At 37.9% G+C, this 20314-nt stretch overlaps 2 protein-coding genes across 2 annotated transcripts; one reads left to right on the top strand and one right to left on the bottom strand.

Moving 5' to 3' along the window:
- Positions 1-835: 835 nt before the first annotated feature.
- On the bottom strand, positions 836-8606 carry leng8 (leukocyte receptor cluster (LRC) member 8). The gene is made up of 15 exons (XM_028469760.1): positions 8274-8606; positions 7447-7579; positions 7049-7225; positions 6808-6885; positions 5973-6396; positions 5663-5834; positions 5421-5591; positions 5074-5322; positions 4829-4993; positions 4438-4732; positions 4177-4278; positions 3813-3881; positions 3595-3724; positions 3303-3510; positions 836-3220 (listed from the first exon to the last, which is right to left on the bottom strand). The coding sequence occupies exons 1-15, from the start codon at positions 8312-8314 to the stop codon at positions 3058-3060; spliced, it is 2577 nt and encodes an 858-aa protein (XP_028325561.1). The 5' UTR covers positions 8315-8606; the 3' UTR covers positions 836-3057.
- A 7102-nt stretch (positions 8607-15708) lies between these two features.
- On the top strand, positions 15709-19406 carry cdc42ep5 (CDC42 effector protein (Rho GTPase binding) 5). Its single transcript, XM_028469812.1, has 2 exons — positions 15709-15916; positions 17852-19406. The coding sequence occupies exon 2, from the start codon at positions 17865-17867 to the stop codon at positions 18786-18788; it is 924 nt and encodes a 307-aa protein (XP_028325613.1). The 5' UTR covers positions 15709-15916; positions 17852-17864; the 3' UTR covers positions 18789-19406.
- The last annotated feature ends 908 nt before the right edge of the window (positions 19407-20314 follow it).

The raw sequence follows: 20314 nt of genomic DNA on the forward strand, positions 1-20314 counted from the left end.
GCATGATCTTTATACTTGAATTTTATTATATTTCTTTTTAAAAAGATATTTACACATTTACAAAACAACAGTTTACAAATCAGATCTGTATAGGTGTGGGAAAGGGGAATCTTTCTGCTTCAGTTGTTAGTAAGCTGAAACTGAAAGCACAGCGGGCACTGCACAATACTTACTATAGGAAGTGATTAGCTGCACACAGTGAGCGTGAGAGGGAAAGAATGAAAAGAGATACTGCTCAGAGTTCTGAGAGGACAGCAGCAAAGAGGAGAGGGTTCATGCAAGGAGAAGACGATGAGATTTACCAGAAAAGAACGAAAACGAGAGATTGGGCAGGGGGATGAGCACATGTGAAAGGGAAGGTTCTTAAAGTGCCAAAATACCAAAGAGGGAGTTACAGTTTGATGGAGGCAAACAGCAGCATGGGAGCAAAAATACAGAGAACACAAGTCAAACATCGCTGGGAAAAAGAAATTACATGAGAATATGAACCATTAGTCACCTGAAGGGGGAACTTGTCTAATATACCAAATCATAATGTTTAACTTGTGAAAACCTGCACAATTGAAGCTGTCACATCAAAGGCCAATTGCATGTTAAAGGGGTTCCTTAGCATGCCTACATCAAAATAAAAGTAGTTTGTGGCAAATCAGCACATTTTCAGGAGGCAACGTTCAAGCCAATTTCAGTGAAAAATTCAACCACTCAAACAACTGTGAAGAAAACTTAATTATAAATAAGAAAAAAAAAAAAAAAAAAAGAAAGAAAAAAAAACATCAAAAAGAAGTGGCTTAATTCTAGCTTTAAATGTGTCTGGACAAACAGAATCAAACAAACATTGGGTTTAAAAAAGACAGACGTTTGAAAAATTTAATTTAGTAAATCACACCAACGGCACATTTCATCCAGGCTGAGGTTCCCACTGCGTTTTTTTTATCTGCTTCAACTTGTGACGGTAGAAGCCAGCCAGACTTGGATGTGCTCACTTTCACTCCCCGGTCAGATGTGTGGAGGAGGTGATCCTGCTAAGAAGCAGTGCTGTGAGCTGGAGAACAGGCCTGGTGGTGTTTCGGGTTGGAGGGGAGGGGGGAGAGGGCAGAAGATGAAGAGGGAAGAGAATAAATAAAGGGTAGAAGAAAGGAAACATTTTGAGATTACTCATTACATCACAAGAACAAAAGACAGAACAAACATTTCAATTTTGAGATTTATCGACTGATGCTAGCTGGTTTGGAAAGGTGATTGAAACTATGTGTCGACACGAGACATTTGTCACACAGCCTGAGGGGATTGTCGACACAAATAATTATATTTAGGTTTAAGTGTGCCAATCTGACAAAATAGGATCTGACAGCGTATGACGGCAAACTTGCTGTCATTTGAAACATTGTGTGCTGGTGGCATACAATTTAATCATATTGAATCTGCTTTTTGAGCTAACATATCTAAAATAGTCAAGCCGGAAGAAAATTCACACTTACCCATGTGTAAACCTAAACTAAGCCCCAGAAAAAAATAAAATAAAAAATTTAAAAAAAAATGAGTCTTCACCAAAACAGTCAAACTGTACAGCAGGCCCATAGTTACTCCTATCAGTATTAACAGATCCACATTATGAAGCTACATGTTTAATGAGTTAACACTGCTGAGCCATAAAAAAAAAACCATTTTCTCCTTCTAAAAACTTTGTGGCACAAGGATTTCATAGTTCAGGCACAGATGTACCTTTTAAATCCAATGTTTAAGCATTGCATTAAAGCTTCACCGATAGTTCTTATTGTCAGCCCGGAAAAAAATAAACAACATCAAGGGCTCCAAAGCAACTTCTAAATTCATGGGAATAATCAATTCAAATATTAGGGGCTTAAAGAATAACCAAAATGTTGCATAATGCTCTTAGCTAAAATACTGGTTAACCGAAGGAAGTGGCATGCACTAACTCGGCTTTTATACGATAATGTAAAACTTTACTTTCAATGGAAAAAAGCTAATACTGCAGCCTAATTAATGCAAGAAATAAAAGTAGTAACAGGAGAAAATGGAGGAAAGATCTTTGATGAGCTCTTGGTCGCCTGCTTCAGCAAAGACAGGTGGAGCATACAAACCACTCTGGATCCCTTCTTTGGAACACTGCAGGTTTCCCTCTCACGGTCCATTGTGTACGTTTACTTTCAGCAGCATTCAGCGACGACGACTTTGATCACCGCAGAGCAGCTGGTCGGGTACAGAAATGGACTCCATAGCAACGATGCTGTGACGACACCAGGATGAGTGGAGCTTTAGCTGCTTGGAGGAACTCCTACCGATACGATGATGGAAAACAAACTCCTCTATGCTAGGGGCTGCTTTGATGAATCTAAACTTCCAGGACTTTGGAGAACTTTGGACTTAGAACTGTAGCTTACTTTCAATAGGAAACAAAGTCAATTCTCATCAGGTGGAATAATATTCTCAGTTCAGGATGAAAACTTGACCCTAAATCAACCTTCCAAATACAGTTCACTTCTTCATCTCGGGGGGAGGGGGGAGCAACAGGATAACGAGGGCAGAATATACAAACCACCTCTTCTTCCTTGGACAACTTGCTGGTATTTCAGTCTCTCTGTAAATTGTGTGCAGATGACTTGGCTTTGGGACTTTGAAGCATCAACTTAAGGGTGGCTTTCAACTTTCAACTTTTCTTCTGGCTGTGAAGACTTGAATCTTTGCATCTTTGAGCTGCTGACTTGAGGAAGGAAAAACATAATAGAACACTGTTAGCGTTGAAATCTGACGGCTGGACGGGAACAGGAACCATGATGGTATGCACCCCTCCCTGCTCTGCTTCTCCCACCTCTTTAACATTACTTAATCCTAGTTCAAGCTACAATTTAAAAGAACTGTATGTGTATCAGGAAATCTTATGTCTATTTGCATGACTGTGCATGTATTACTTGTGTAAACCTGCCACTGAAGTATCAGAACTCTGAGTCTTAAGTAGTGCAGCATATTAAATAAGAAAAGCATCCCTTCAGGTCCATTTGCATTTCCTAGCGCTGTGCTAACCCTGACCCCACCCTCTCATGATGCTGCTAAAGAGGCTGTGCTGCTTTTGCAGTCTAACTTTTGGGGATCAGAGGAGCTAAATGCGACTCCGAGCCCAGTTAAAAAGGCCATACAAGTGTCGAGACATGAGAAGCCCAGAGCAGACTGCACATATTGTACGGTCACGTCAGGCCTGAACCTGCAAACAGACAAAAGAAACAATGAGGACACATGCAACAGTCAGCATTCACGTTACTGGTGTTTATGTTGGCATGACTTACGATTTGACTATGGCTCGGAGAGCAATCTTTCTTTCTCTCTCTACAAACTTGTCAATGAGATATGAAGCCATGCGTGGAGCTTCATGATAGAGCTTAAAGAAACGATGATAGTTGCCTAACGCCCACGCGGCCCGCAGAGAAAGAGCATGAGACACACAAACGTCTGCCTGCAACGCTGGAGTCAGGTACACCAAGTCAGTGGTCAAATCTGTCAAAAGATTAACCAAAAACAATGTAAAGATAAAGAACTTGCCCCAAAAGCCATTTGGGACATAATTTTGTGAGTCCATACCTCCAGAATTTTTGGTGAAGATATAATACAGCAATCTATAGGCTGTGAATTCACCAACGTTCTCTGAGGGATGGTCCTTGTACAGGGCCTTCAGCTGCATCTGGCACTGGTTGAACTCTGCATGGTCTCCCTACGGACAAATAAATCATGGTGTGTGCAATGATCAGTTTTTTTTTTTAAATCAAATACAGCTCAACCTGCTAATTATAACTACTTGCCTTTTCCAGGGCAATCCGTGCATGACACTCGTACACTTCCACTGTGAAGTCGGTACGAACACCCTGGACCTGAACACAGTGAAGACATTTTTACTCTAACATAGGAAGAGATGAATGACGTCCTGAAAACAGTTAATTGTATCTAAACTACTTTTTTTTGTTCCTTGATCTGATGCAAATTTATCATTTTTGATAAATACTAAAGTAATTATTAGAAAAAAATAAATAAAACTTGGCGATAAAAGCTACTGTGGAAGATTTGTATTTTTTATTTAAATAACCTATAAAGATCGGTTCTGATCTGATAAAGACATTCTTGTTCCACGCTGTGAGAAAAATAAAAACATGAGGACAGAAAACCAACCGTCAGGTCTTGTCTTATAGATTTCATCTGCTCACAGACGTAGGTATAGTCATGTTGATTCTTCCACTGAGCTTTCACAGCCACCAGAGACTTCCTCAGAACCTGTACCAACATTTGGAGAGAAAATTGAAAATTGATTGTTGTTCTCTCATCTGCAGAAGCTTTAGAAATGTTTCATGCCTTTTAAGATGTTTAAATAAATGCCTGATAAGCAATATTCCATACAGAGTAAATAAACGAGCAGTGAAGAAAAGAACGTACATGCACAGGCCGCACAGTGGAAGCGTCAGGGGCACAGGTGAGCCTCAGGTAGGGTTTGGTGATGTCCTGACATGTTCCTACGATGGGGCAGTCCTCCCAGCTGAGGCCCTCCTGCGTCCCATCAGGCAGGTCGAGTGAGCTGATGGAAAGGACAAGAGGCTCGGAGCGAAGCTGCTTGTGGAAACGAGCGGCTCTGCTCTGCCTCTTTGCTTCCCTGTTGGGGTCGTGGAAATCCATGGCAGTGATGCTAGTTTTTCTCTTCTTTCCACCAGTTGAACTGCCATCATCTGTGTTTCTATGAGGAGCAGTAAAGGGTTATTCAGATGCTTTTCAAAGGCTATACAAAAAGCTTTTTCCCTCTGAATTAAAAGAAGAAAGAAAAAACATTTACCGTCTCCCTCTGTTAGCTTTTCCTCCTCTCCCTCGACCCCTCTCCCCTCCTCCACGCGCTCTATCCCTGTCATTACCACGACCACGTCCTCCTTTCTGGCCACGTTTTGACAGCTGAGAACGAAGATCACTGGAGACGCTGCTGTCAGACTGTGACCCTGAATCACTGACAACACAGACAGACAAATTAAACAGGAAACCCTCAGCAAGCTCAGGTTAACCCAAGTAGAGGACAGATGTCATTACCTGCGCCTGCGCCTTTGGTTGCTATGGTCTCGAATTCGGCTACGAGACGGCGATGGGGAATGCGAGGATGACCGAGATGAACTTGAAGACGGGCTTCTCTGAGAAAAGATATTTCTGTAGTGACCTAACCTGCGTCCACCGCCTCTGCCCCGTGACCCTCCTGCTCCAGTAGCTCCACCTCGACTCACTGAGACATCTGAAGCTCTTTGTGGTGGAGCAGATCCCCAACGGGACTGCTTTACCTTCAGACTACATGAGACAAGTGCAAAAATGAAAGACCTGTGTCAAAAATCAAATTTTTCTTTTTTTAACCCAGAGAAGTCCATCCAACTCGATGCTAAACTCACTCTGGCAAAGGTTCACGGGTCCAGTCGATGGTGTAGGCTGAACCGTCCTTTAACCTGTCCTGCAGAACTTCCTTCAGGACCTTTTCTGTACGATCCTTGTCCTCCTCAGTCTCACAGGCAGTGAAACAGCGCTGAACATACTCTTTCATTGATGGTGGCCAGTCCTGGGGTCTAAAAAAAAAACACTACATCAGTACAATGTGCACAAAAGACAAAATTATTCACCACAAACCATTCTTCACCTGGTCTGAGCACCACCAGGGGTGGCACTGGCAGTGGCTGGAGAGGAAGGTGTTGGGTTCAATCCTGAAAGCTTCTCGCCTGGAGAAAAAGGCTGATTAGAGACTGGAGAACACGGGACCTGATAGGGCCTCTTGTTAAGGTTGAACTTCATGGCAGCTGTGCCAGGAGCCTCTGCATGAGTGGAAAAAATGCAAGTTAGCAGTGGGCAACAAATACAGAAACTAGCAAAACACATTCTGTGCATTCAACTATTCATCATTTTTAACTTGGTAACAATATTAGAGAACAACTTAAGGCAGAGAAACTTACGCTTCATGCGGTGCCAGAGCTGCTGTCCCTGTCCTTGTTTTTGGTTTTTATTTTTGTTTGCGTCTCCTCTGCCCAGTCCAGGAGAATACTGGCCTGGTGCCTGCTGTAGCTGGGAGTTATTGGAGGGGGGCTGGTAGGTGTTTTGGGCCTGGAAGCCTTGGCCATAATTCGGCCTTACCTGGGAGTGATTGTAGCCCTGCATCTGGCCTGCGTCACTAGAGGAAAACTGCATGGTGTTGTTGGCATTATAATGGTTTTGTGATGGAGGAAGGGGGTATTGGGAGTTTGGCTGTGACGGGGGAGGAACGGGAGGTTTCTCTGAAGTGGTCGGGCTCTGGGGGGGCTGAGGGGTGCCAGGGGGGGGAGGCTTAGGCTGGTTTGGGTAGGAAGAGGACTGGTCTTCCATTCCAGGGACAGGGGGAGGCTGTAGGAAAAAAAAAGGTTTCAGAGATCAATCATGGCCAAGAAAATATAACTACTAATAAAAACAAAAGAGTATGTGACACGCCTTGACAAATCCAGGAAGAAGTTGCAATTGATTTCTGTGAGTGTGACACCCTTTGAAATCTTAGAAGCCACATTTTCAGAATCTGTAAATAACTAAAAAAAAAAAAAAAAAAACACCCTCTGGCCCACATGTTCCAGCTTTTCTCATGGCCGGTCACATTTTAAAGTCACTTCACATGACAAAATAGATTAAATACCAGTAATGACATTGCATTTAAGAAGTCAATCTCCAATGGATAGAATGATGTTCAAACATTGTTTACTTGACATGTGCATAAATTACTCAAAATCGTATGCAGTCTGTAAATAATTCACATTTGTACCTCACCTGTGCATTTGAGGTCGGGGCTCCTGGATATGGCCCTGTGGGTACACTGTACTGGTTTGGTGGATATGCCCCTCCATACTGGAAAATTAAACAGCCATGTCACTTTTCATTTAGCTTTAAGTTCCAGTTGAAATTAACGTATTTAAGACCAGTATGATTATACACTTTTTTGTTGAAAATTTAGATATTTTGAGCTTCTTGACACAGGAAAATGTCAATTAGCTTACAATTGCTTACTTACCGGACCCATGGGGTAGTAGTAATTATATGGGTATGAGTATCCAGGATAATGCTGCTGAGTCTGTTGGTACCATGGATAGTACTGCTGCTGCTGCTGCTGCTGCTGTTGCTGTTGTTGTTGCTGCTGCTGCTGCTGCTGCTGCTGAAGAGCAGCTGAATCTGCTCCTCCAGACTGAAACTAATCGACAAAAACGGGTAAAAAATAAACAGGTTTAATATTGCTACTCAAAAAAGACACAAGATCTTAAATGTAAACTAGTCTAAGAAGATATAAAAACAGAACAGGATACTCATTTGTTTAAAAACACTTTTCAATGTCAAATTAAAAATCACGTCTCTTTCAGAGGAGTGTCTGCCTCTTCATAAGTGATCACTCTATCACTGCAGGAACACACGTACCTCTGCAGCGGTGTGATTGCCTTGGGTTGGGTTATTAGAGGTTTGATTCTTATTAATAGATGCAAGCGCTTGTCTTGCTTTCTCCCATTCTGGATTCTCATGAGTCTTACTGTCTCCTGGAGCACCATAGTTCCTGTCATGAACACAATAACAATGATTAAGCTTAAACACATGTATAAGGAATCTAGTTTAGGTTGAATTTATTAGGCAAAAAGAAATACCAAGTGATTCAATCACATATGTACGTTTAATATGTATTACTCTACTGGGAATCAACCACACATTATAAATTGATATCTCAATTAGACTACACAAAACGGTAAGACTATTTACTGCTTATAATTATGTTATAATGAATATTAAAAAAAATATATAATATATAATATTATCCGTGTAAGCCCACATGATTCAATATAATTAAGTTCAATTTAATTATTTATGAATAAATAAAAACTAACAAGCAAACAGTGTTGTGAATTATTATTAGATTACATAAAGCAACTATAATGTTTATTGTTCAGAAAACGTTAATACCGTTAACGATTGTTGAATGAAAGCCAAGATGTCTGTTAGTGACACGATAATATTGGTGTCACAAAGGACACGTAGAAAAATTAGTCATATTTCAACTTATTGAAGGTTTTACTATAATAAATTGCATATTTGAAAGGGTTACGGCCTCTTCATGTAGCTCAGAAGCTTTCACAATTAATACTGATATACACGATATTATATATTTATCATTCACTCTCCGTTTAATTTGAGCATTGACAACAATGTTGGTGAACAATATGGTTGGAGAAACACATTTATCCAGTGCATCCTACCAGTTCGTTGAAACGGCTACTGATGCCGCGTTGGCCGCCATTTCGCCACAGATGTCGGTCAGAGCTGCGGCAGTAGATGCTAACCGAGCTAGCTTGGTTAGCTTTAGCTCCCGATCCTTCGCTGGTAAACAAGCAGACGGTCAAAAAAAAAGAGTCAAAGTCAAGGAAATGTTCCACGAACAAAATAATACCAAGACTACTATTTATACACTAGCACTTTCTTTTCTGATTACAATCCAGTTAAAGTATCCCGAAGTTTGTTTTTCTTCATCATCAACTCGATTAAGCACATAGCAGATACAAAATGGCAGTCCGACCTGTAAATCGCTACGAAGATTATACCGGATGTGACGTCACCAACCGTAAGGTCTTCATGGAACCTTGGAATGTTCTGTATTTTTTTTTTATCGTGTACACGTCTGACTTGTACATTTAGAATTTTCAAATGGAACCTTGAAATTATAAAAACAAATTTATATATAGGTCACGTGTAAATGTTTGGACGTGACTGTTTTTGTAGTGTGTTTTTTTATAAAAAAAAAAAAAAAAAAAAAAAAAAAAAAAACTAGAGTTGGTCGGTTTATTACCCAGTCGGGAAAAAAAGTCAACGTAAATTGGTTACTGTCAGGACGTTTGTATTAGTGTCACAATAAAGTAATAATAATATATATATATATTTTTTTTGTTTTGTTTTTTAAACTTCACCAATACACTTGGCGGGCTGTGAAGATTTAGTTTGAATCGATTCACTGACGGTATTCTGGAAATACCACTGAACAACCAGAATCCCCCAAATATCATCAAACGATTTGATTAACTTCTTTAAACTGAATCAGTTTGGTAGATTTACATTTATCCATAAAATGAATTCAAATTACCTTCAATAGACAGAACAGCCAAAGTGCACATTTCATAATAGTATTAAGAGAACATAATATACACAGAAAACAACAAATAACCCTAAAAAAATGATTATGTGCTATTAAGAAAATGTCAAGGGAAAATACTCCACAAGAAAAATCTTTTTGAATTTTGAAACGCATCATCAGTCATATTTCTTGGGGTGTTTCGGCCTTTAAAACACTAGACACCCTCATCAAAGGTGGCCAGCTACAGGGTGATCGCCCTATCTGCTGCTTTGGGCCACCTCACAGCAACACAACTCTGTCTTCTTTTTTTAAATTTTTTTAAAGTTAGTATCAAAGCATCCTCACTAATTCAGTGGAGCATGTAATATCTAGTATATAATATGGTCTGTGTGAGAGTACTGTATTTTCACCTCAACATTTTACAATTAGATTTTTTTTTTTTAACTTTTTATCCTATTATTATGGACACTTACATTTATCTTATCATTATTATTCATGTGTGATTACAGGACTAGATTTTAACGAGTAACCAAATATTTGTATTATCAGCATTTGGAAGATTTTGAATTACCATCTACTGCTGATTTAAATGTACCATATTTCTCATTTAAATGGATCCTCCTCTCTTGACAAATACAGCCTTATTATTGTGCTTATATGAAAGACAAATTAAGTCTTTAATTTAAATTATATGACTTATAGCGATCTTAATACTTTTCTAATACTCATTCTATTTTTTCTATTGAACAACATGCAAAGTTGAAAGACAAAACAAAACAAACAAAAAAAATTAACCAAGGGGCAAAACAATGTACTTACAATCATACAACAGATTGGGCTATTGAAAAATATCAAGTTTTTCATAAAAGAAACAAGTTTAGAGGCATATCTGCAATGAAGAATAGATTAAGAAATGGCAAAAAGTTTAAGCTAGTTCCTCCATTGGTTACATTTATGCTTAGATTTAAAGAAACAACATTTATAAATATATTGTATTTACCAAACAAAGCGTATTCACACCAAAATCAAATTTCACATTGGATACAGTGAACATATTAAGTTGAATCCCTTTGGATTGAAACACCACTCCAAAAACTCTGCACTATGTCACACAAAAAGAGAAAATGATCCAAAATGTCAGTCCTGACTTCACAGTAACCAACATCCAAATAAAATCTGTCTCAATAATACTTTTGTTGGATAATCATCATTCATAATCTCAAGCGACTTTATTAATCCGGGACCTGCCAACTTGAATGGCACGCAAAGCATTGTGGGTTGATGTCACATCCTGGGTGTTCACTTCAGCCTGTTGGAGCTGAATTGAGTGAAAAAGTCGACAACCCAATGAAATTTAAAAAAAAAAAAAAAAAAAAAAAAAAACAACAGGTGTCCAGTGAGCTATAATGTTATTTAAAGTTTTATTAAATATGTTATACATTATACATAGTTATCGCTGCCATGTGTTGTACGAATTAGAGCAGAAGTGTTGTTTTTAGCAGTTTTAAAAATATCCACACATCTTGAGCAAAGTAATATACCCATATCGCCTGCTGTGGAGTAGAGACAGCTGCAGGATGTGTTTTTATATGACGTGTGTGCGTGTGCGTGTGTGTGTGTGTGCGTGTGTTAGAATGAGGGGAGTCATTTCCTGTTAGTCTCTCCCACACTTTTAATCCCCCTCAAGTATGTCCAAGTTTCCACAAGCTCAAAGGCTGAAAATTACTTCTCGTCTTTAAATTTTCTGCAACAATTCTTTCGAAAAACAGACTTTTGTTACCACTCCATTAGTTATTTTTTTACTTGGATAAAATCTACATAAACTCTAACTCGGTAAATGAATGCACGTGTCTGCTGAATGAATCATTTGCTCTCATTGTTGTGTTGTCAGCTATGGAGCGACATCATCGCACAAATATGTTGAGCAATTGTGACAATATCTCACAAACAATGAGTCACAGGCAGGCAACACTGCAGGACAGACTAATGTTTATTTGACCCACAGTAGAAGCAGCTGGATTAAAAAGTGTATCATGAATGAACATGTCTTTACTTCATTGTGTATGGGCTACTGTTCTGTATTGTGTTTCCATCGGAATTTATTGCCTTATTTTTTGTCTTATTGCTAAGTTTGTTCTTTACCTGAAGTATTTAGACAAACAAACAAATAAATAAATAAATCACACTTCATTCCTTTTCTACTATCTCTTCCTAAAGGATTCTCAGACATCTGTCAGAATGAATTATGTGGTCTTTTGCTTACTCTTTTCAACCTATTTCCCCCCAGCAGACAGCCTTAAAACTGCTGAGTAAGAGGTCTAACCTCATCGACTACATTCCACAAACAACAACGTAATAACTGCCTGTCCAAAGTCAAACCATGTGCCGTTACTCACTGAGTTTTATATTGTTTTTGACACATTCCGGATAAATTATCTCAGGTTTCGATGTAAGATCTGATGACAATTGCATATCGGGAATTGTTAATAGAAAACCTATTTCACAACAGAGAATAGTATTTCTATAAACAGGCAGAAGTTGCATATCTGTGTGCATGCATTGAATGCATGAATTAAACATTTCAGCCAGATTTGACCAAAGTCACAATACTGCCGTGGTTGTCTTCTTTATTTTCTGCTCTCGGTGACGACTCCCAGGTTTACCAGCCACACCCACAGTCATCAACCATTGTTCACCATGTTTCCTTTCTTAAACCAGTTTCGGTTATTATCAAAATCCACAGACAGACAAGTCTTAATCTCTGTCCACTCACCTTCCTTTTCTGTATTCTACACATTTACAAAGATACAGTGTTTAAGGATCAAAATGAAAGTGTATTTGGTCTTATTTTATGTAGTTCAATCAGGACATGCTGAAACTGTTTGTGTCCAATTATATTAATAGTTTTTGTCCATTTCATTGTCTCTTTAATGGCAATAATACACAAGATGCAACTATTTTGTGTTTTTAAGGCACCATTGAAGAGCAATAAATACCTTTTTTTTTAAAATTATTATTATTATTATTATTATTATAAATCTGCTGGTCCTTGTTGTTCAACAATTCAAACATATTTTTTTATTTTATGAAAAATGCATCATTCTATTCTAAAGGGTGTTATTCACCTGCTACTTGAAACATCTTGATTTACTGTTTGTCTTTTTTTTTTTTTGTTCTTTTATTTTCTTCAAAAGAATCTTGTATGGAACACTTTGAAACAACAGTGTGCTTTGAATTCTTGGTCTGGGAGAGACTTTGTAGGTACAGTGTAATTACTGTACCTTGTGTATTGCTGCTATGCTCCATCTTGACATTGCGTAGACTATGACTATGGCGTCTAGCATGAAACTGCCTTCCAATCTCCTGTGCAACTTATATACCATATGTAATTATTATGATCAATAACAATTATTTGCATTGAAAAGTGATCAGTTATCATTGATTTGATTTAGATCAATAACCTTTATTCCAGATAGCCTTTGTCTTTAAAAATATATTTTGTTCAAGTGAGAGTAGAATTGATTCTAAAGTTTGGCATTACTTGAAGTATCTTTTAATCAAAGATGGCATTTCAGCTGTTGTGCAAAAGCTGTCCAGAACGTTTTTGCTATTTGAAACATTTAGGACATTTTTAATTAGAAATTAGTTTTAAAGAAAAAAAATACAATTATTTCCAGTACAGTATCAGCAAAATGCTAAAATATATTCCAGTAGAAACCTCAATTTAGGTCCCATAAAACTCTTGATTCTATACAAAAGATGAGACAACAAAATAGTCACGTATGCCATACATTTGTGTCCATCTTATGCAGCCAAAGCTTTAAAACACTAAGATAATATATAATCTGAGAAATGGATTAAATTGATTAAAAACATGCACCAAAAATAAATAAATAAATAAATAAATAAATAAATAAATAAATAAATAAATAAATAAATAAATAAATAAATAAATAAAATGTTTACTGTTTGCATTAGGAATAAATAATAAATCCCACCTTTTCACATAAAATAAAAGTTAAAAATTGTGGCTTTCAAGTTATTATATATTTATCTCGTGAATTAACTTTAACATAATAAAGCTTTTCAACTGTTCAGTTGCTGAGCAGTAGTAAGAATATCCTCTAATCCCCAGGGGTACACAAATAGTGAAAGGGGGTACTAGCACTAAAGTTAAGCTAATGCTAGCTAATACTAATATTAGGCGAATGCTATGCTAGGCTATTGCTATATTGATTATAGTGTTAGGCTAATGCCTTGTTAATTTTATATTGATGATAATGCGAGGCTAATGCTATGTTAACTTTATATTGGTGGAAATGCTAGGCTAATGCTAATGTTATTGTTAGGCTAATGCTAATGCTAGCAAATGCTAATGTTAATAATAGGCTAATGCTAATGTTAACTAGTGCTAGCTAATGCTAACGGTTATGTTAGGCTAATGCTAATGCTAGTGCTAATGCAGTATTCAATGATGCAGGCCAGCACCTGAATCCTCACTTGCATTTTCATCAGGAAATGTAAATATTGTAGCTATATATGATTACTCAGCAGGATAGGTGAAATTCAGAGACAATTTTCACTGTCGGGCTACATTGTACATGACATTGTAGTGAAACTTAATCTTACGCGTGAAAGCCTCCTACAGGCGCATGTGCACTAATAGCGTAGTAAATATTTACACGTATACGTGCAATATTTTGCTACCTTAATTTTTCCTACTAGAAACCCCTAATTTTAACCCTAATGTGAGCTGGGATTAGACCGTCGTGAGACAGGTTAGTTTTACCCTACTGATGATGTTTTGTTGCCTTTTTTTCAAAATGACAGGCGCGCTTGAGCAGTTCGCCAGGTGCGCATTCCCACTGTCTACCATAGGAAACTTTCACGGTAGGTTTATTCTACACTACTCCTTACGTCATTATGTTTTTAAGTGTGCAGGAGTAAGGGGTACATGGCTTCAGGTTAAATGTCTGAAGGGGTACGGGACTGTGAAAAGTTTGGGAGCCACCGCTCTAACTATACATCTATATGCATTCAAAGGTCAGTTTTAAAGGAACTGTTGAGGTAAACGTAACTTTAATGAAGTTAGGTTTATTTACAAATGGACGAAAAGCCTTGGCTGTAGACTATATTTGATGGGCAGAACTACATATAAAAAAAGAATGTGCCTGTCATTCTCTGGGGTCAAATTATAGAATAGTCTAACAGTTGAATTAACTCAGGACTATAATATAATGGTTAGAAAAATATGGATAAACTGCCTTTTTTTGTAAAAGACAGATACTGTGTGTGAGTTTGGTGGTATTGTATAGAAATGTAATAATATAAACATGAGTAATATATTGTGCATATTTGTATATGAATAGCCTTTACTATAGTTAATATATTATAGAAGGGGTGTCAAACTCATTTTAGTTGGGGGGCCAAAAACAGAGCAGTTTATCTCAAGTGGGCTACAGATTTTATGTGGGAAAATTAGTAATTTCAACAATTTTGTGCCCTAGTTTCCACTTCTACGTATACATAAAATACTAAATACGTAAGAAACTAACAAGTGACAAATATCAGTCCAAACAGGATCTTCACTTTTAATTTCAAAGATTTTGTGAACAATTTCTAATTAATTAAGGGAAATATTATGTAATAATTTGAGGAAAATTGAAGGATTTTGTGAGAATTTTGAGTTTTTTCAACAGATTTACATTAAAAATGACTGCAATCACGTGATATAAGCACCAGGAAAACTGTGAGTCATTTTTACGTTCTGCTGCGGGCCAAATTTGATGCTCCAAAAGGCAAGATTTGGCCCCTGGACCATTAGTTTGACACGTGTGCATTATAGGAACCATTGGTGCATGAATAGACGGTGACTGATGTGAATATCATTATGGATAAATTCAAATATTTGATTGGAGATTGTGTGGTATAAAGGGCTAGGATGAATAAAATTGAAGGATTTTGTAAGAATTTTGTGTTTTTTCAAAGAATTTACATTAAAAATGACTGCAATCATGCGATATAAGCACCAGGAAAACTGTGAGCTTCTGCAAATATTGTTGAGTTTCATTTACACAATTATTTTTTTAATTTTTCTCTGTCATTTTTACTTTCTGCTGCGGGCCGAATTGGATGCTCCAAAAGGCCAGATTTGGCCCCTGGACCATTAGTTTGACACGTGTGTATTATGTAAATATCATTATGGATAAATTCAAATATTTGATTGGAGAGTGTGTGTTATAAAGGTCTATAGGATTAAATAGTTAATAGTTCTTCTTCTTACAACCTTTCGAGCTCAGACTTGCTGCAAATGATCAGGACATTAACAGTTCACCTTCCTTGTTTTTTTTTTTTTTTTTTTTTAAACACATTTGTAATTGTTTTTTTTGTTGACGACTATATCTTGTTTTTGTTCGAAATAAATGCAACAGATTTTTAGGTTTTTCTGTTGGCGAAACAAAAAGTGGCCTTTGGAAAGGAAATATCCGCTTGGGTTTTCCAGCGCTCAGGTGTTGCGTCACTTCCTCGGCTCGAGCCCATCCCTTTGGAGAAAAAAAGGAGAGGAAAACACACACACACACGTACGTACACACACACACACACACACACGTACGTACGTACACACACACACACACACACACACACACGTTAACGGCGGCGAGAAAGAGAAACGAGCGAGAGGAAAAGCGGAGAAGGAAGAGAAAAACCAGGAGCCCGATGAAAAGTGGGAAACTACGGAGCGAGTCGAGCAAACAGCAGAGTTTTCACTGTAAAGTAAGTCCTTCTCTATCTCTGACTCTCACTAGAAAACTGGTCCATGTTGAAGCTAATAAACCAAAGTTTTACATTCATGGAGACAAAATACTCCTCTACTCATTCAGAATACATTACATTTAACTTCTCAGGCTATACTAATTGATTCTTTAATTAGCTGATAGAAATAGGCCTAAGTATATATATATATATATATATTATTTAAGTGTAAGGTTTTTGGCCTAGCCTGTAGCCCCCTCCCCTTCTAAAACCAACACACCTTAACTTTCCCTCTGATTTCCCTCTGTGTTATAAGTGCATCTAAGTTCACATATTGTAATATAACTGTAATGAATCACACAAGTTAGTGTATATTGTATGTACTTGGTGTCTACCGGAGATTTGAATGAATAACATGTGAAATAGTGATCCCCCAGGAGGTTAAAGAGCGTGGATATGTGTATTACACACAGTAAAGAAGAATAATCCCTTGGTGTTGTTGTCTGCAGACACCCTGAGGGAAGAGAAAAGTATGTGCTAACGCTGCATACTGTTTGTCAAGTACAAGTCTCAGCATGGCTTTTACAGATGCAACCAGAGCCACATCGCTCTTCGCTTTCCCACAATATTACACAACATGGTGGATTTTTTAAAAGCTGCTCCATCCTGTCAGCAGTGCTACAGGTTCTGTTATCTTATTTACCCACTTGTGTCCTTTCTATCCTTTAAAAAGGTTCTTCACTCTCCATTGGATGAACTGCACTTATAGTTGGAAATAAAGTTTTCCAAACAAAACATTTGGAAAGGAGAGTTCTCCTTTTTGAATTTTAAGCAGCATATTTCTGTAAATCTTCATTACTGACAAGTTTGATTAAAGGGATTTCATGTTTATTTCTGACCTGAAGAAGTGAGCATTGTACAGATATGTCTTACAGTTAGAGCCTGGCCAATGGGGGATTTTTAGGGGCTGATATCTGATGTATCTGCTGTTTACTGATATATTGGTCGATATATGAGATAACATCGACATAGACAGGCTGTACATGAACACAAATTCTTATAATACCCAAAATATGATTAAAAACAAAGAAGCAGAACATTAGTAAATTAAAACTAGAAAAGCACTCGGAGAGCTCAGCCAAGCAGCTCTGGCTCAGCCAAAACGCTCCGGTCACGGTAACATGGTAAACTCAGGATTACCATGACTACCTGTCAACATTGAGCTGTTGACTCTGAGATAACTCATGACATCATCACAAGTTCCACAGTGTGGATGGAAAAGTGAATATGATATATATATATATATGTATATATATATATATTTTTTTTCTTTTGGGAGCCAGAAAATCACCAAAATTGAATCACCTGTTCCTTGTCCCATTTATCAATTTTCCTGAAAATTTCATCCAAATCCATTCATAATTTTTCAAGTTATCTTGCTAACTGACAGAATGACTGACAGATAAACGGAGGGTAAAACATAATCTTATCGCTCGTCGCTCCGCTTTGCTCTTGGCGGAGGCAATGAGGAGTATTAGTTAGTGACACTGTCAACATAAGGATTGTAAAGCCACTGATGAATAAGAAAAGGCAAACTTGTGCTGTATTTTCCAAAATACAGTTAAAAAATAAATAAATAGTTGCTCAAATCGCAAAAAGTAAAGATAAGTAAAGCAAAAAAAAAGGCAAATAACTGTAACCACTTAACTAGCGCACTTCTCCCAGTGTTGTCATTTTGTAATTACTGCTGATTAAAAAGCTTATAATGCTGAAAATACAGCACAGAGATACAGAATCGCCACGCAGCAAAAAAAGTGAATACCTTAGTTACATATTAGCCTGACTGATTAATCGGTTGCTTATTGACCAATGTCGATAAATTGATGATAGCTATAATTGACCAGGTTATTCAGACTCTACTTCTTACAATAGATGCTTATTCCTTTCATGTTCCAGTTTCTTCACAGTCATGCCGCTACACAAATCAACTCGCGGCCCTCGCCTGGACCCCACCATGATCTCTGCCCCGCTGGGGGACTTTCGTCACACCATGCACATTGGCCGAGGAGGGGATGCTTTCGGAGACACCTCTTTCCTGTCTACTCTGGGTCCAAGCTCAGCCACCACTGACCAGGGGACCACAGCCAGTGACCCAGCTGTGGAATCCGGGATGAGCACCAATCACAGCGATCATCACATAGAGGCTGCAGGACGACCAGAGAACAATGAGCACCAGCAGTGTGGGTCGGTGTCTTCTTTTACCCTGGATCTGGACCTGGATCTTGGCCCGTCTATGTTAGGGGACGTGCTCGGGGTGATGGATGGTCTAGGCCTGGACTGTAATGAGGAGGATGTGTTCGGTACCAAAAATGATGCGTTGTTAGTGGAAGCCAAACAGGCGAAGGGGGCGACTGAGACAGCTGTTGACATGCAGAACGAGCTGAACGGCGGTAACTTTATCAGCTCGGATCAAAACCAGGTGGCAAACTGCAGGGTTGCAGATGGGAATGGGATCAAGCTCAAAGGGTTACGGCCAAAAGTGAGGTTTAGCGACAAACGAGAGGAGATCATACGTCAGGTGTCCGAGGAGGAAGATGGTGAAGGATTCGACTTCCAGGATGAGGACCAGCTCGGGTGTCACAGTCCTACGATGAGCGACGGTGAGATGGGGAAGGGTTCGGTTGGAGGAAGTGAAACTGAGTTGACGAATCACAAAGTAGATTTGCCACCTAGTCCCGCATCGTCCCACAGCTCCGAGTACGAAGGAGTGACTCCACTGGACAGGAGGAGGGTGGACAGCTGCCACACAGAGACTGAGTCAGAGGAGGAAGAGGAGGAGGAAGGACGGGGCTACACTTTTGAAGACGAGTTTGATGATGAAATTGGCCTATAGGGGAATATGTAGCTTTCCCTATGAACTCAAAATGTTTTCCAGTTTCTCGTATCTTACTTACTTTGTTAAAAGGCTGTACTTTGACAGGGACAATACGTGATCCCAATAGAAACTGGATTTCTCAAAGTCTTTTGAGATTGAATCGATGTTGCATGACTGGAAGACATTCTTGTTTTACGACAACTGATTTGTAACTTTCTAAAAAGGGTCAACCAGATGGTCTTTGACGTTATTGCAGTGAAATGTTTTCAGCACTTTGATTTACTTCTTAAATTCAGTGGAAAGTTGAATTCAGACTAAATAACTGATGACTTGTACTCTGTCAAAGACTCAGTACTTCTACACAGTAGATGTACTGTCAATTTTCTTACCAAGTGCCTTAAGGTAGCCTTATCCTCACATTATTGAACTGTTATATTGTCTATTAGGTGTTAATGTCTTGTAATGCATGCCTATTACTTTTTCTCTGTTCTGTCGTTTTCATACATTGAAATTATTTACAGTGGTTCCTCAGACACTTTGTATAAGGTCACTGTGAATCTAAAACCATGGATGTTCCTCAGGTTCAGACCACATTACTTCCTCTCACCTCTCAATTATATTTTAGTCTTTACCAAAGCTTGTTTTCTGTCAACGTTTTTTTAAGCTGAAACATTTGTGGGAATTTAAATATTAAATGTTAAGCTGTATTTTTTTATGGGCTTTTGGCTTGTATAAGGCTTATGTTTGATATTCTGAGCATTTCCTTTTAAAGGGATTTTCCTTTTCTGAGCGTATGTTGAAAATGGTATCAAAATTGCGGTTGTATAAGAATTACAATGAAAGCAATAAAAAAATCATTTTTGGCATTTTTAAAAATCCAATGAGAACACACCATTTTTTTTTTGTTTTACCACACCATAAGTTGTCAACTACAGGTTAGACCCAAGGTTTCACTGAGTAGTTTATGTTCTACATGTATATAAATTGGTTCCAATCAGAGTTGGGATCAATTATACTTGTAATTGCATAATTGACAATTACAATTATGTTGTAATTATAATTGTAGTTGTAATTTAAAAAATCTGTTGCTGTCATAATCATGATTAAATTGTAATTGAGTTCAGATAATTGACTTTGTACTTGTCATGAAAATTCTATAAGAAAATTGTCAATTATGAAACCATGTATCTGTTCTATGTACAGTTCTACAGCTATATTGTCTACAATTATGTTTCATATCAAGCTTTCCCACATTATACCATTCATTTTTTTAATTTTTAATCGATTTGTAAACCGACACAAAAAAATGCTCTTATTGATTAGGAAGCCTAACAAGGTAACCAATAGATAAGAAGATATTTATTTTTTTGTATATTTTACAGCTGATTTAGGACATGTTATCATAAGAGATGCTAACACAAGAGTAAGGTTAAATTTTATTAGATTATTTCACGCTCAGTAATTGTGATTAATTGTACTTTAGTAATTGAGAATGTAAATGTATGGAAGCCCGTTTCCGCCACTAAAAAAAAAAAACCCCAAGG

This window comes from Gouania willdenowi, chromosome 16 (genome assembly GCF_900634775.1).
Source record: "Gouania willdenowi chromosome 16, fGouWil2.1, whole genome shotgun sequence".
Classification (NCBI taxonomy): domain Eukaryota; kingdom Metazoa; phylum Chordata; class Actinopteri; order Blenniiformes; family Gobiesocidae; genus Gouania; species Gouania willdenowi.

What these genes read in the sequence shown, in the direction of transcription:
- leng8 (XM_028469760.1), bottom strand. Translation starts at nt 8,314, where the DNA reads ATGGCGGCCAACGCGGCATCAGTAGCCGTTTCAACGAACTG. An exon ending in AACCAAAGGCGCAGGCGCAG is followed by an intron (nt 4,994 to 5,073) that starts GTAATGACATCT and finishes CTGTGTTGTCAG; the next exon opens with TGATTCAGGGTCACAGTCTG. An exon ending in CCACTGTGCGGCCTGTGCAT is followed by an intron (nt 4,279 to 4,437) that starts GTACGTTCTTTT and finishes ATGTTGGTACAG; the next exon opens with GTTCTGAGGAAGTCTCTGGT.
- cdc42ep5 (XM_028469812.1), top strand. Translation starts at nt 17,865, where the DNA reads ATGCCGCTACACAAATCAACTCGCGGCCCTCGCCTGGACCCCACCATG.